Source organism: Gekko japonicus, unplaced genomic scaffold (assembly GCF_001447785.1).
Source record: "Gekko japonicus isolate JY-2015 unplaced genomic scaffold, Gekko_japonicus_V1.1 scaffold615, whole genome shotgun sequence".
In the NCBI taxonomy this organism is placed as follows: Eukaryota; Metazoa; Chordata; class Lepidosauria; order Squamata; family Gekkonidae; genus Gekko; species Gekko japonicus.
This window is the reverse complement of record NW_015161969.1, coordinates 137,771-151,729: the sequence shown is the minus strand read 5'-3', so window position 1 is coordinate 151,729 and position 13,959 is coordinate 137,771. Positions and strand designations below refer to the sequence as shown.

The window sequence follows — 13,959 nt, the reverse complement described above, 5'->3', positions numbered from 1 at the left end:
TTGCTTCCCCTTCTGACATCACATCTGGTGATGTCAGGGAGTGTGGTATATGCTAATAGCCTAGTAGCTCATTAGCATACCATTTGCTAATGAGCTCCTGCAGCTCTTTTTCTACGAAAAGTCCCCTGGACATTGCTACTATACTTGCAGGAGGCATGGCTTCATGAAAAATTCAAGAGGAATATTGACTGGATCAGCTGTATGATGAGCGTGTCTAACTGCTGATAGAAACCAAGAGAAGGGGAGAATAATACTAGCTGTTCTAGTCAGTCAACCAAGGCAGCTGTGAGGAGACAAATCCAGTGTTATAGCTAAGAACACAATATGAGCAAGTAGATGTGAATTATAGGGAAAATGTGTACACTGTAGGAAAGTGTCATTTTAGCAAAATGTCACTATTGAAGAGGTTCTGAGTTGGAATTAGTTCTAAATAAATATGATCCAAAGAGCAGCCATTGGCCATTCCCAGTGGAATTCCTTTTTCCCCTTTGAGTAGCAAACCTCCCTACCGTATTTTAAACTACATCTGAACGTTGCCTCTGTTTCCACAGTTGATTTACCCTTGGATTGAAGCAGTTGCTATTTAAGAAATATAGCTCTAAATCATGCTTGGCCATGAGGTTTGTTTCTGTTCTTTGGATCCCAACATAATTAGGAGTGTAAAATGCTTCACATCATCTTACCCTTTTCCTGTAGTACTTATTTTATACCAGTTCTCTTAATATTTCCAGTTTGTATCCTTTATTTGTGAATTATATTAGTTTAGATCTTGTGTTCCATACTGAGTTGTAGGTATGACCTCACAAAGTGTGTGAGGTCACAGAGGCCATTCCATTCTTTCTTCTACTGTGCTGTGTTGTTCCAGCCTCCAGAGCACTTAAAAGGAAAAGGTAATTGATTCAGCCCTAACCAAGTTCATATATTAAGTGTGGTTATGGAGGATTTGGGCTCTTTTGAAGGAAGACATTTTACTGAAAAATTGCCTCTTGAGGCTTTTACGTCTACTTCTGAAGTTAAAGAAAAACTTCTGCTAGGACGATACAGGTAATATATGTCAAGAGGTACTTTTAGTTTTACCTGTAGCTTACCTGCTGCTCCCCCCCCCCTTACAGAGAACAATCTCTGTGTTTGAACAAGCAATTGTCCTACATTGTGTCAAGGACAGGCATTTGTGTACCAAGTAGTCATTTGAGATTCCATTAATAAATTATGGAGTGTATGTCAGGGTGAAGTGACACATTCCCTGAGCCTTTGGGGTAGGGCGGGATATAAATCCAAAGATAAATAAAATTTAAAAAATTGTCAATTAAGTTCAGATAAATAGATTTTTAAAAATGTTTCTGGACAAATTAACACCAATGTAATTTAGATGCCAAATGATCTGGACTTTTTAGATTTAATGATTTAGTTTGCTAAGTCACTTAATCTAGCCGGACTCTTATGCAGGGGTGGAAAATGGGTCTAAGTCAGTTTTTTCATCTTGGTCAGTAATTTGTCAGTTTTTTCAAAAAATTGGTCAGAAGTCAGTATTTCTTTGATTTTTGTGAATGCAGTTTGTGGGTTTTTTTGTTTTCATTACTGCATTTTGGGGGAAACATGATGACTTCACAGTGAGAAGACAGATTGTTTTTAGTTCAGTTATGAAGTACTTTAAGGACTTTGTTCCTAAGAGTAAAAGTGATTTGGTGAAATCTTCCACAATGTATAGAAACATAATTAACCTCTTAAAACATGAGACAATGAAAGCAGAGGTGATTTTTTGCTCAAGTGCCCGCTTATTTATAAAGTTCACTGGAGTGTTCCAGAAAGAAGAGCCTTTGGTGCATGTGATGCACAGTGAAGTAAAAACATTCACAACAACCATAATGAATCATGTTTGTAAGAGTTCAGCACCATTGTCCCTTGAAGCCTTCAGTGATGAGTACTACATACCTGTGAGAGAAGTAATCAGTGAACAAACTGAAAATACTTTCTGAAAAGGAACAGCTACTCATTTTAATGGGAGCAAAAGAACATTTCATAGCAGCCTGCAAACACCTTTTACTCCAGTCATCTTTGGACAAGCCCATCCTCAGATATCTTCAATGTCTAGCTCCAGCACAGAGGGTCAAGGAAGGAACCCACAAGGATATAATGAAAGTAGCAGCATGAATGGAAACTTGAAGATGAGACTGCCAGTGAAACTTGCCACATAGATACATACTGGAATCAGTTCTTTGAAAAGACACACCCATCTGGATATCCAAAATACCCACTGGTTACCAAGGTGGTGAAAGCAGCATTATCATTATTGCATGGTAGTTCAGACATAGAAAGTGGGTTTTCAAAAACTGGACACATTTTGACCAATGAAAGGGCCAGGATGTCAGAGAGAACTTTGAATGCCCACCTAATTGTCAAAGAAACTTTATATCATGTATATGAAAACAATGTATACCATGTTAATATCACAGCTTTTACAGATGGCAAGAGCAGCTCATGTTCATTACAAGCAATATTGTGATGAACTGTGTGTCATTAAAGAGGAGCAAAAAGAAGAAGAAAAGAAAGACGGGGGAAAGGCAGAGAAGTTAGAAAGGTTTAAGAAGGTAGTGAAAAGGATAGTATACAAGAGAAGGAAGCAAAACTGAAAAAGCTGAGACAACAGAACGAGAAGAGGATGATTGCTTGACTGTTGCTAAATGATGCAATCAAACGTGTAAAGGAGGCTGCTGAGAAAAAGGGTATGGTAGGATTCAACACAGCACAGCTCATGCTACAAGGAGAGGGGAAAGCGATGGAAGAAGAGGGCAAGGAAAAAAATGCTTGCGGATGCAGTGCAGAAAACTTTGCTCATGAGGTCTTTCCAAAATTGCTCCTTAAGGTTCTCTGTATTCTTGAGATCTCACAGAGCAAAAAAGAACTGGAAGAGCCATATCCGGCTAGGACAGTGAACTTGGTTAGGGCCTTCCCACACTCAGAAACCACTTCCTGTGGCCTTCTTTTTCCATCAGTTTTTGAGAAGGTTGTCAAGATAGCTCTTGCAAGGCCAAAAGCCGATCACCAAATTATTTCCTGGCTCTATTCCATGGCTCCAGAGGCAGTGGAACAGTTCAAACTGCCTGTACTCAGTGCTCCAATGGCAGACCAGACCTTCAACACAATAATCCCAGTGGATTCTGATGGGCTTCCCAGAGATCCCTGTGATAAAAGTATCAACCTGACACTCTGCAAGAACATCAAAGCATTCTTGGCAGTTTTGTGGGCTTCCTCAGCAGGCTCAATGTTCACTAAAGGAAGGCCTTGGATGCTGAAATGCATATGGTCTTGTGCTGGTCATTTGATATTTATCATCAGCTTTGTATAGGAAATTATAACGGCTTATGTAAAGCTTATTCTTGATGACTCTGAAAGTAGCCTGATATCCAGGGCCTATGTTTTAAATTATACTATTGTGTACACTTTGGATCAAATATATTTCTTTTGATACAGATTTTATTTGCTGTAGCTCGACCCTTGAAGCATTCTCACTGTTCACTAGATCCATTTATCTTTGGGCTTCCAACCTCTCCTCCACTGGGAAGACATTCTGAAGGAGCTCAAGGATGATTTACAGAGCATTGCACTGACAGCAACCATCACAGTAGATGTAGCCTTTAGCCACAGCCATGGCTTTCCATTGTCACAGCACACTGCAACACATGGCTGCACAGTTGAGAAGTCAGCTACACCTCCCAGGCTCAGGTGGCCAGTGTTCCGTTCAAAGGGGTCAATCTCTTTGGGGATGCCATGGATAAATATCTAGTGGAAGTAAAGATAAGAAAAAGTCACTGCCAAACCACAAGGAAGACTGCAAGCCTAAGGAGGGGTTTCAGTCCAAATTCTGGCTTTAGATCCTGCAGGGCTAAAGAAAAATGACAATCCAAACCCTCAACAGATTCCAGCAAGCCTTCCTCCAGTACCAGACGAGGAGGAAAGAAGCCCTCCTCAGCCTGATGCCAAAAACTCAACAACCCCCAATGACACTGGGGGCCACTGACTATGCCTTGCACCTGGGGCAGGGATCCTTTCTCAGAGTTTTTCACTTCCAGTCCGCCCCTGTTCACAGGGTTGTCATGAGGATAAAATGGAGGAGATAAGAATGATGTAAGCTGTTTTGGGGCTCCATTGTGCAGAAGAATAGGGTGTAAATGTAGTAAATTAATAATAATGATAATAATGATAATGATGATGATGATGATAATAATGATAATGATACATCTTGGAGGGGTAGATAATTCCACACATCTCTATATTGAATGTGATTGGATTGTTCAAGGGTGCAACACAGTTCCCTTCTCTCTCCCCAACTTCTCTGGGAGACTGCCGGATTTATATCTGCTTGTCCTTATCTGAGTTTACTCCCAGTTGGGAGATGTGCACAGATCAGCAGCTCATGCAAATACAGACAGTGTAGGTCCTTCTGAAGCCACACAAGTTTTACTTCTACACACCGTAAATGTTTGTTGATATTAATAAGGAATTCTGCCCCATACTTTAATTTTTAAAAAGTGCGCCACAGCTAGAATAAGTTTGAGAAATTGGTGCCCTGCTTAGGGTTGCCAAGTGTGATTTTCACCGCAGTGGGAAACTCCCGGCTGGAGTGTGCACGTGCAAAGCACGTGCATGCTGCATCCACATCACCCAGAAGTGACGCAACCACGCCGGGTACGTTGGGGGCGGGGCCACAACTATCCGAGGGGAAACCATAGAGTTTTCCCTCGGATGACCGTGGCTCTGCCCCCAGCGTGCCCGGTGTGGTCGCGTCACTTCGGGGTGACGTGCACATCGGGGTGGAGTTCCCCCCGGGGCCCGATCTGCCGCCGGCGGGGAACGGGCTTCTGGGGTGGGGGTTTCCCCGCCCCCTGGGGGGACATGGCAAGCCTAGCCCTGCTCCATCAGAGGCCTCAGCCCCTTCTCCCTTGCTGCCTATTATGTCTGGAAATAACGTTTGTTCTATAAACTGTACATGTACATTGATGGTGCTGGATAAATTTAAAAAAACATAGATAATAACCTTGAAATGCTTGATTTTTGTTTATCTGTTCCTAACTCATTGTTTTCCTGGTACAAATATAGCCCTTTACCAAGATGTTCAAAATAATCCCACATCCGCTACTACATTTCAAAGTTTCCTTCTTCCAAAATGTTTTAATTAATATTACACACCGTCACTGGGTTATTGGTACATGCCGTATGTACCATGTAGTTTGGTCCATCTGAGCGATGGAAACATGATATATTGGCCTGTATCCTACCACTCCACTAAACAAGGTCTGAAGCCTTCCTCCAGCCTAAAGTAGGATATTGCCAATTATTCTCAATTTGACTTGAATTACATCCCCAAATTGACTGTTATTCCCCAACTGAACTTTTCCTCTTAGATCAAACCAATTCAATGGCAAGCCGACAAAAGATTGATTGTTTTAGAATTTCACTCCCATGATTTAATAGTTCTGAGAAACCCTACTTGTCAAATTCAAAGTATTTGTCTTTACCTGCCTTTGGCTCATAGCATGAATTTGCATTTCTTTAAATAATCAAATGTCATCCTGGCTGAGATAACCCCTGGACTGCTCAGATAAATGGGGATATTGTCTGCTTTATAGATTAAATTCTCCCATTATCTTTCTCTTCCCAGGAGAACAGATACTGAGCTATGTGAATATATTAAAAAAATATTAGGCCATCCACTGTTCAAGTCTCTTATGATCAGCACCATCGTACTCAATGCAATATTTTTGGTTATAGAGACTGATTTTAAAGTTCGATCTGAGTCGCATTACTTCCTGGAGGTAACAAAAATCTCAGGCTATTGAAATGTATTAACTTTCTTTGATTTCTTTTTAAAGACAAAATGGGCTTTCTCTTTTCTAGAGGGTTAGATGAGAAAACAATAACAAAATGTAAGATCAATAAGGCAGAATTCCTCTCTCTCTTGACAAATCATGATGTGGGTATCTTATTTTTATATCACTGCCAACTTTGTAATCAGTTGAAAGCAATATCCAAAGATTATCCATATGTGATACCAGACGGGATTTTAAGGGCTACTTTGAGGAAAGTGCTAGATATTTTAAGACATATCGTAGACTAAGGGGTTTTCCACACAGTGTCACAGTGTCAGTTTTGATCCCATACTGCTTCAGATTATTCTAGGGTTGCCAGGTCTGGGCAGGAAAATACCTGGAGACTTTGAGGGTGGATCCGGGAGAGGGTGGGGGGTTGGGGAGGGGTGGGGCCTCATCACGGTACAATGCCACAGAGTTCACCCTTCAAAGCAGCCATTTTCTCCAGGGGAGCTGATCTCTGTCAGCTGGAGATCAGTTGTAAAAGCGGGAGATCCCCAGGCCCCACCTGGAGGCTGGCAGCCCTAGATTATTCCATCTTTTGCACATTCTCTTGGGTCATTACTTTTCACCTTGCATTTTTCCTGTATTTTTTTTCTTTTGGAACACTTCTAAGACCTGTATATGTGCTAGTAAATTGAAGTAGATATGGGGGAAGGCAGCATAGTATAGCCTAATATTCTCTGCTTGGAAGCCAAGCAGAGTCAATGCTTGAATGGGAGACCACCATGGAGCACTCTGCAGAGGTAGGCAATGGCAAACCACCTCTACTTCTCACTCCTCTTGAAATCCCTTTGCTGGGGTCTCCATAAGTCAGTAATGACTTTACGGCACTTAAATATGCAAACTTCAGTAGATAAGATGAAATGTTATTAAGGATTCTTAAGGACTGTAGAGTTAACCAACCAAACACGTGAAAAATATAGCAATGCTATTAGCCTTCTAGAGCATGTTACAAAGAAACCAATCAAAAGTTACCATTTTCAGTCTTTCTGAGAGGTATAAGTAGGCCTATCTGAGGCAGCAGTTAGTTGTTCAAGTGGGAGCAGATTCTGAGTGGCCTTCAGAGAAAGAAAACAGAACTAAACGTACCCAAGAGCTGCATGAAAAGGTCCCAGAGCCGGGACTGACCAGCAGAAGTTAATGAAATCACTGAATCTTTACCAGAGAATTCCCCCAGGAAGCAGAAGAAGATGGAGCAGAGAGGGAGCTGCTGACTCAGGGGGTGGCTGGATTGCCAAAGAAAGGGCTCCGCCCCAGTAGTCTGATAGCAGTGCTCTCCCCCCACCGCCCCCCACCCCGCCATCCAACCACCACCACTGCAAAATGCTTTCTAATTTGTAGGAATAAGAGCTTTGGGAGTGACTAAGCTTAAATTTATATGGGATAAGTACTAAGACTTTATCCATCTCTGTTTATCATTTCACAACAGTTATTTTAAACTGTTGTTAAATACAGTAATAAAATCTGTAGTTTGTTTGGATTCAAAGAGAGTTGAGTAGTTCCTTTTACTTGGAAATACAAGGGCCTAAGCCTTAACTACACTAACCAAGACCGAGAAACCTTATCGTAGGCCAATATTATTACCATTGCCAGAACCAGAACATCAGTGCTCTGTTTAGGATTCCCACACAATGAGGGAAGAGGCTAGAGACTTTTTTTTTATATGAAATCTGGGAATTTAGAGAACCTGCTAAGCCTATTATTAGAATGCTCTCGCAATGTATTGATATTTTAGGGCCTTTTTAAAAATGGGGTGCTGTGATGTATTGCAATGTATTGATATTTTAGGGCCTTTTTAAAAATGGGGTGCTGTGATGCCACTGATAACACTACTGATGATGACAGTATCCTCCCTTGAAAATCCTCATTATTGAAACCACGGTTTGCAAGGCCTGAGCAAGGTTGTTAATGATAGGGTGTTTTGGAGGTCATTAATTCATAGGCTTGGCGTAAGTCAAAAGTGATTTGATGGTATATAACATACATACATGTGTACATCTGTATTTCGGAAGAGACAATTGGGATCTGGACTAAATTTTCCACTCATACAAGGCACTTCTGTCAGTGGAACAGATCGTCCCTCCCTCCCTCCCTCCCTCCCTCCCACCCTCCCATGGAGTACAGTTATCTCCCCCAAGGGACCATCAAGAACAGCATGAGAGGCAAATCAAGGATCTGCCACCCCTTCCATTAGCAAACAATTCAGTCTGGATCCAGCCCAATAATACTGAAGAAAGGAAGGACAGGTTTGGTTAAATTAAGAGGGCTTGGTAAAATCAGGGCTATTTTTGGGCAGGAACGCACAGGAACGGAGTTCCGGCTGGCTCCTGAGTTGGCCACGCCCAGCAGGAACTCATTAGCATAATAGGCCACACCCAACAGCAGAAACTCATTAGGATTGGCTACATTAGGGGTGTGTGGCCTAACATGCAAAGGAGTTCCTGCTACAAAAAAAGAAGCAAAAGGTAGGTGTGGCTGGATGAGCACACTTCTGGTAACACGGGAGTGTGGCCTCATATGCTAATGACCTGTGCTGTCAGGGGTGTGGCCTAATATGCTAATGAGTTTCTGCTGTTGGGTGTGGCCAATTATGCTAATGAGTTCCTGCTGGGCTTTTTCTACAAAAAAAGGCCTGAGTAAAATATATTAAACAATATCAATAAGGCAGCTCTTTATGGCAGCCTTTTGATCTGACAATTATTTTGTACAGTGATATCCTGTATCATAGTTCCTTTCCCCACCTACTGCAGATTTATCATTTGTGGAATTCCTGTTGCACCATCAGACTTGAATAGAACTTACTGGCACATTTTTGAATTTGAAATGAAAGTGTTCATATTGTTAATAATCTCCGTCTCATGATTTAATTTTCCTCTTGAGAAACACTTATCTTCTACACACCTTGAATATTTTAGCTTACACAAAGTCAGCTACTGTACACAAACCTCTGGGCCTTAATTATATATCCTTGTGACATGGAAGCCAAAAGAGAAGTCTGGCTAGTGTCAAGAAGTCCATTCATAGCTTGCATTTAAAAAAAAAAGTCAAGCTTTTGAGAGGGAGAGGATTAACAAGTTCTCACACTCTATTTACAATGTGGACATTACTGGAAGTAGATAAATATTTTCACCTTCATTTCCTTACCTGTACTATATTTCCCAAAGAAGCTCACTAGTGAAATCGTGTTTTGATACTACTTTTTAATTACTTCTTTTTGCTGATCATCCTGTTGGCTTCCACCCATGTCACAGTACTCCCACTTTATAACAACAGAAATCATGAAGTCCATGTAAGGATCATGTCCATGAGTCCATCATTAAGGAATTACTGACTAGGGCACCTTTTCTTGGTCACTAAAATAGACGGTCAGCTGTCTACTCACGGACTCAGTTAAGGGCCCAGGTGTTATAGTGGACCTAGCATTAGTACTGAAGAAGCAAGTTAATTCAGCTTCAAAAAATGCTTTCTTCTATCATCGTATAGCCTGGAAGATGGATCCATGCCACGGTAATTTTGAAGTTAGGCTATTGTAGAGCACTGAACATGGATCTGGCCTTAAACATGGACATTCCAGTTGGTAGAGAAGATTGCTGTGGGTGGAATAGCCCCACTGACTTGCACATGCCTCCTCTATTTGGCCCTCTGAGGCCACTAGGCACCAGCAGCCACCTGAGCCTACACCTGGCAATGTGCCTCTCTCCTTGCCTGCCTGACCCTTGGAGGGGGTTTCTCTCCCTCTTTTGGTCCCACTGCCACCAATTGGCCATTTCAGGGATTGCGTGCCAAGGGGGCCAGTGCTCCCATCTTTCTATCTTTCCCCATGCTCCCCATTTTAAGGCCTGGACTTGTGCCTGCCTCTGCCGCTAGCTGGCAAACTGGTCTTACTGTCTTACAGCACTTGCACACTCCCAGGGAATTAGCAACCTGGCACTGGACCAGTGCTCTTGGGGATGTTAGCTCTCCAACATGATGTCTGTCTGCAAAAAGGACACAGCTTGTATTACAGGTAACATGCAGTTTGGCATTGGAGTGGGAATTTGAACCTGGCTTTCTCCAGTGAATATCCAGCAGTCTCACAACCTCACCACTCTGGTTCTCTGCTGAGACTCTGTTGTCTCAGATGGACTGACGGTCTCTCAGCCAATCGCTGCAGAGAATTAGCTGTGGAGTCTGCCTTCTGTTGGACCCTTTTAGAATGTTAGTTCTATTTAGTTCTGTTTAGTACCTACACCCCGATGACTGGAAAGTTAGTGTATGTTGGGAGGGGGGCACTGGCTGTCTCAGTCCTGTGTTGCTAATCGACATGTTATTTTCTTCCATAACTGGCATTGATCCTGCAAAGTCATTCTAGCCTCTGGGAGGAAAGAGCAGTAAAGCGATTTTAGAGAGCATAGCCTGCACCAAGAAGCAGAGTGCAAAGTAAGCACTTGGGGGGGGGGGAACCAAAGAGAAGCCAAGGGCCTCTTCCCCATTTGCCCTTTGTGCAGTGCAGTGTTTTAACATTGTGGTACCATAGCCTGGAAGAACCTGCCTTTATTAGGCTGGCCACAGTCTCAGTGCTTCAAGAAATAATGAACCAATCCAATGCAACCAGTCTATGTCTTACACTCCTTTTGTTTCTTTTTCAGATAGCAGATCTGATTATTTTAGCCATCTACACAACAGAGTTTCTGCTGAAATTGTGGTACCATAGCCTGGAAGAACCTGCCTTTATTAGGCTGGCCACAGTCTCAGTGCTTCAAGAAATAATGAACCAATCCAATGCAACCAGTCTATGTCTTACACTCCTTTTGTTTCTTTTTCAGATAGCAGATCTGATTATTTTAGCCATCTACACAACAGAGTTTCTCCTGAACCTTTACCTGGACCCCATAGGTTACTGGAAGGATGGCTATAAGCGATATGATGTAGTTGTCCTTTTCTTTGCTTACCTGTTATATGTTATCGACAGAAGCAATCCACAAAAGTACAGTTTTTGGAACCTGGTGAAAGGATTCCAAGCACTCCGGATTCTCAAACTTGTCTACTATAGCACAGGAATGACGGTAAAGTGATGTCATTTGAAAAAGATACCTTAGATTCATCTCTAATTTCCCTTTTCTTAATTAACTGACAGTCTTTTCTGCACTGACCCTGTTCTTTTCTGTTCAGGATTAATTGCCAGGGCTATTTTTGGGCAGGAACACACAGGAACGACGTTCTGACTGGCTCCCAAGTTGGCCACACCCAGCAGGAACTGATTAGCATAATAGGCCACACACAACAGCAGAAACTTATTAGGATTGGTTACATTAGGGGTGTGTGGCCTAACATGCAAAGGAGTTCCTGCTCCAAAAAAAGCCCTGGGTTTTGACAACAAACAAGGTAAACAGAATAAGAAGCAAAAGGTGGGTGTGGCTGGATGACCACACTTCTGGTAACACGGGGATGTGGCCTAATATGCTAATGAGCTGTGCTGTCATGGGTGTGGCCTAATATGCGAATGAGTTCCTGCTATTGGGTATGGCCTATTATGCTAATAAGTTCCTGCTGGGCTTTTTCTACACAAAGAGCACTGATTAATTCCATTTCCTTTCTTTTAAGGGATGATTCAAATATACAGAAATAACATGTGACAGAGCTGTCTCTGTACTGTGCCGCATCTGATTGTAGGTCAGGATGAATATTATGTCATGTAAAAAGACCACCAGCACACAGAAAACTGGTGTGCCAAGCATAAGGACTTTAGTTTCTTCTTAACATGTCATTTATTCACCACAGGAAAAAAGTTAGTGTGGAGAAACATTATTCCTGTACATTTGAGCTGGCCTCACGTTTCATCAGAGTGAAAAGAACAAATGGTCTTTTTAAAAGAACTAATGGAACCCGCTTCCCAGAGCCATACCCAAACTTCACTGAACAAGAGTGGTGAACTGATCCATCTTGCTTCCTGCTTCTTGAAGTACAGAACTCTGTGATGTAGCCCTTAGCAGGTTTACAAGCTACAGAGGAGCCAAGACAGAGGGAAGCCATCTCTCTGGTCCATCTCTCTGATCAGAAAGATGGATGGTCACAAGCCTAGGAATGGACTTTGGCTAGTACTTCTGGATTGGAGTGGTTTCTTTTCCAAAGACTGCCACCAAGCAGTGCTGGAGGGAGACATCATAGGGATATTGTCTCTCTGATGTGTCCCTCCAACCAGGGCCGACCTGAGGTTTTTTTGCACCCTAGGCGGGGCTACCTTCTGGTGCCCCCCCACGCGCACCCAATTATGGGCTTGCCAACCTCCAGGCGGGGCCTGGAGAGAAGGAACCGCCTCCAGCTCCTGGGCAAAAGACGCCCGGGCTGAGCAGCAGCAGCGAGACCTGCCTCCCTCCCCTGTTGGGCTCCACCATGCCTTCCCCCCTCTCCGCGGCCCAGCCTTGGTCCTCCTTCTCCTCCTCTGAAGTTATTTGGCAAGTTAGGACCTTATTCTTGAGGGCGACTTTACCACAGCAAACTTTCCAGTTTGGCTAATTCTGGAATTGGGTCTCTTACTGACTTCTCAGACTCCTCATATCACCTCTGGTGGGTGAGCCTGAAATGCACCCCAAGAACCAACAAGACTCAAGGTCAATTCTGCTGCCTTTAGAAGCAACCATAAAGAGAAGACTCCAGGCAGACTCCCCCCCCCCAGCCAACTGTGGCTGAGGAGGCTGGCCACCCAAGCGGGATAGAGCTCCTCCTTCCCTCCCAAGCCCACAGACCCATTCCTCGGCAACAGCCCCGCCTCTTCCATTCTCCCTCACCTGGTCCTCGTCTTTGGAAAGCTGGGCGGGCGGGGGGGTAGTTTGGGGCAATTGCGGCCGGTCGTCCAGCCAGCCCCTGTTGCTGAGGAAGCCAGAGAGAGCAACGGTCCTGTTCTTAAGAAGGCAGATCAAGAGGGCTGGTAAAATATGGCCATCTCGCACAACACATTTCACAGTCCCTTTACCAGAAGGGGAAAAAAACCCGAACGCAAGCAAAGCACACCCTTGCCGGAGTTTGCTTCCTTTGAAGTTGTTTGTGGTGGGCGAGAGCCGCATGGTCTGCTTGGCTCCTCCCCCTTGAGCCCTGGTTTCACCCTCCGCTACGCTGAGCGAGAAACAGATCTTCTCAAGTCGATTGCTAGTGCTGGACACGGGATGGGGATCTTCACCCAGCAGCCACATGTACGAGCAACCCCTCTCTCCCTCCTGGCTGTTGCAACATGCGCGAGGCACCCCACCCGGTGGGCTGCCTGTCTCCGGGCAAGCCTGCGGAAGGCGGGGAGCTGTGGGGGAAGCGGCGGCAGCGGCCTTGGCGCAGCGCAAAGACACGTGGGAAGCCAGTGAGGTGCTCTTGGCGCGGCTCCTCCTCACATCCAGGTTCGGGCATAGCCAGCCAGCTCCAGTGGCTGTGCAGGCTTTTGGCGGGAGTTGGGGGCTTTGGCGGGGGGGCGGGTCCTGTTTGGCACCCTTAAGGGCCAGTGCGCTCTAGGCGAATGCCTAGTTCACCTAGCGGGTGAGCCGGCCCTGCCTCCAACTCAGATTTTTGGCTAAGGCTGTACCACATATTATTTTTTAAGATTTGAGTTCATTGATGTGAATTTATGATTTCTGAGTTTCTCTATCAATTGTGAGATTTTGGTAGGGTTGTAGAGATGGGTTGTGTTTTGAACGGAGGGGAATTCTGTGATCCTTTGAAAGGTCTTTTCCTTTAGTAGGATCCCAGTGCAGATAGTTGTTGCTGGCATTGGTAGTATGTGTCTTGTGTGGGACTGGATTTTCTACTAGTCTACTGCCTGCATATCTTTTCAGTGGTGTCCCTCTCTGAGTTGGTAGATGCAGTCTCTGGCTTGGTGTTGGAGGTTCCCAGAGTGATAGTTGTAGGGGATTTCAAGGCTGCCTTTTCTTCTAATGCATAGGACTTTGTGGGTATCTCCAAGATTGTTTGGGGCCGAAAAATGAAAGGGGGCATGTGCTAGATTTAATCTTCTGTGCTAAGGTTCTTGGTGTTTTGGTAAGGAGTCTGAATATACAGCTAGTGCCATGGTCAGATCATTTCCTGCTGGGAAGAGTATACAATATGTATGGGAATAAGGATGTGTCTG

At 44.0% G+C, this 13,959-nt stretch overlaps 1 protein-coding gene across 1 annotated transcript in view; it reads left to right on the top strand.

The window, feature by feature from the left end:
- The first annotated feature begins 934 nt into the window (after window positions 1–934).
- CATSPER3 (cation channel, sperm associated 3) overlaps window positions 935–13,959 on the top strand; it is a 37,854-nt gene continuing 24,829 nt past the window's right edge. The window contains exons 1-3 of the mRNA XM_015429646.1: window positions 935–1,044; window positions 5,660–5,813; window positions 10,676–10,915. Of these exons, the coding sequence (XP_015285132.1) occupies window positions 935–1,044; window positions 5,660–5,813; window positions 10,676–10,915 (504 nt within the window). The remainder of the gene's footprint in view (window positions 1,045–5,659; window positions 5,814–10,675; window positions 10,916–13,959) is intronic.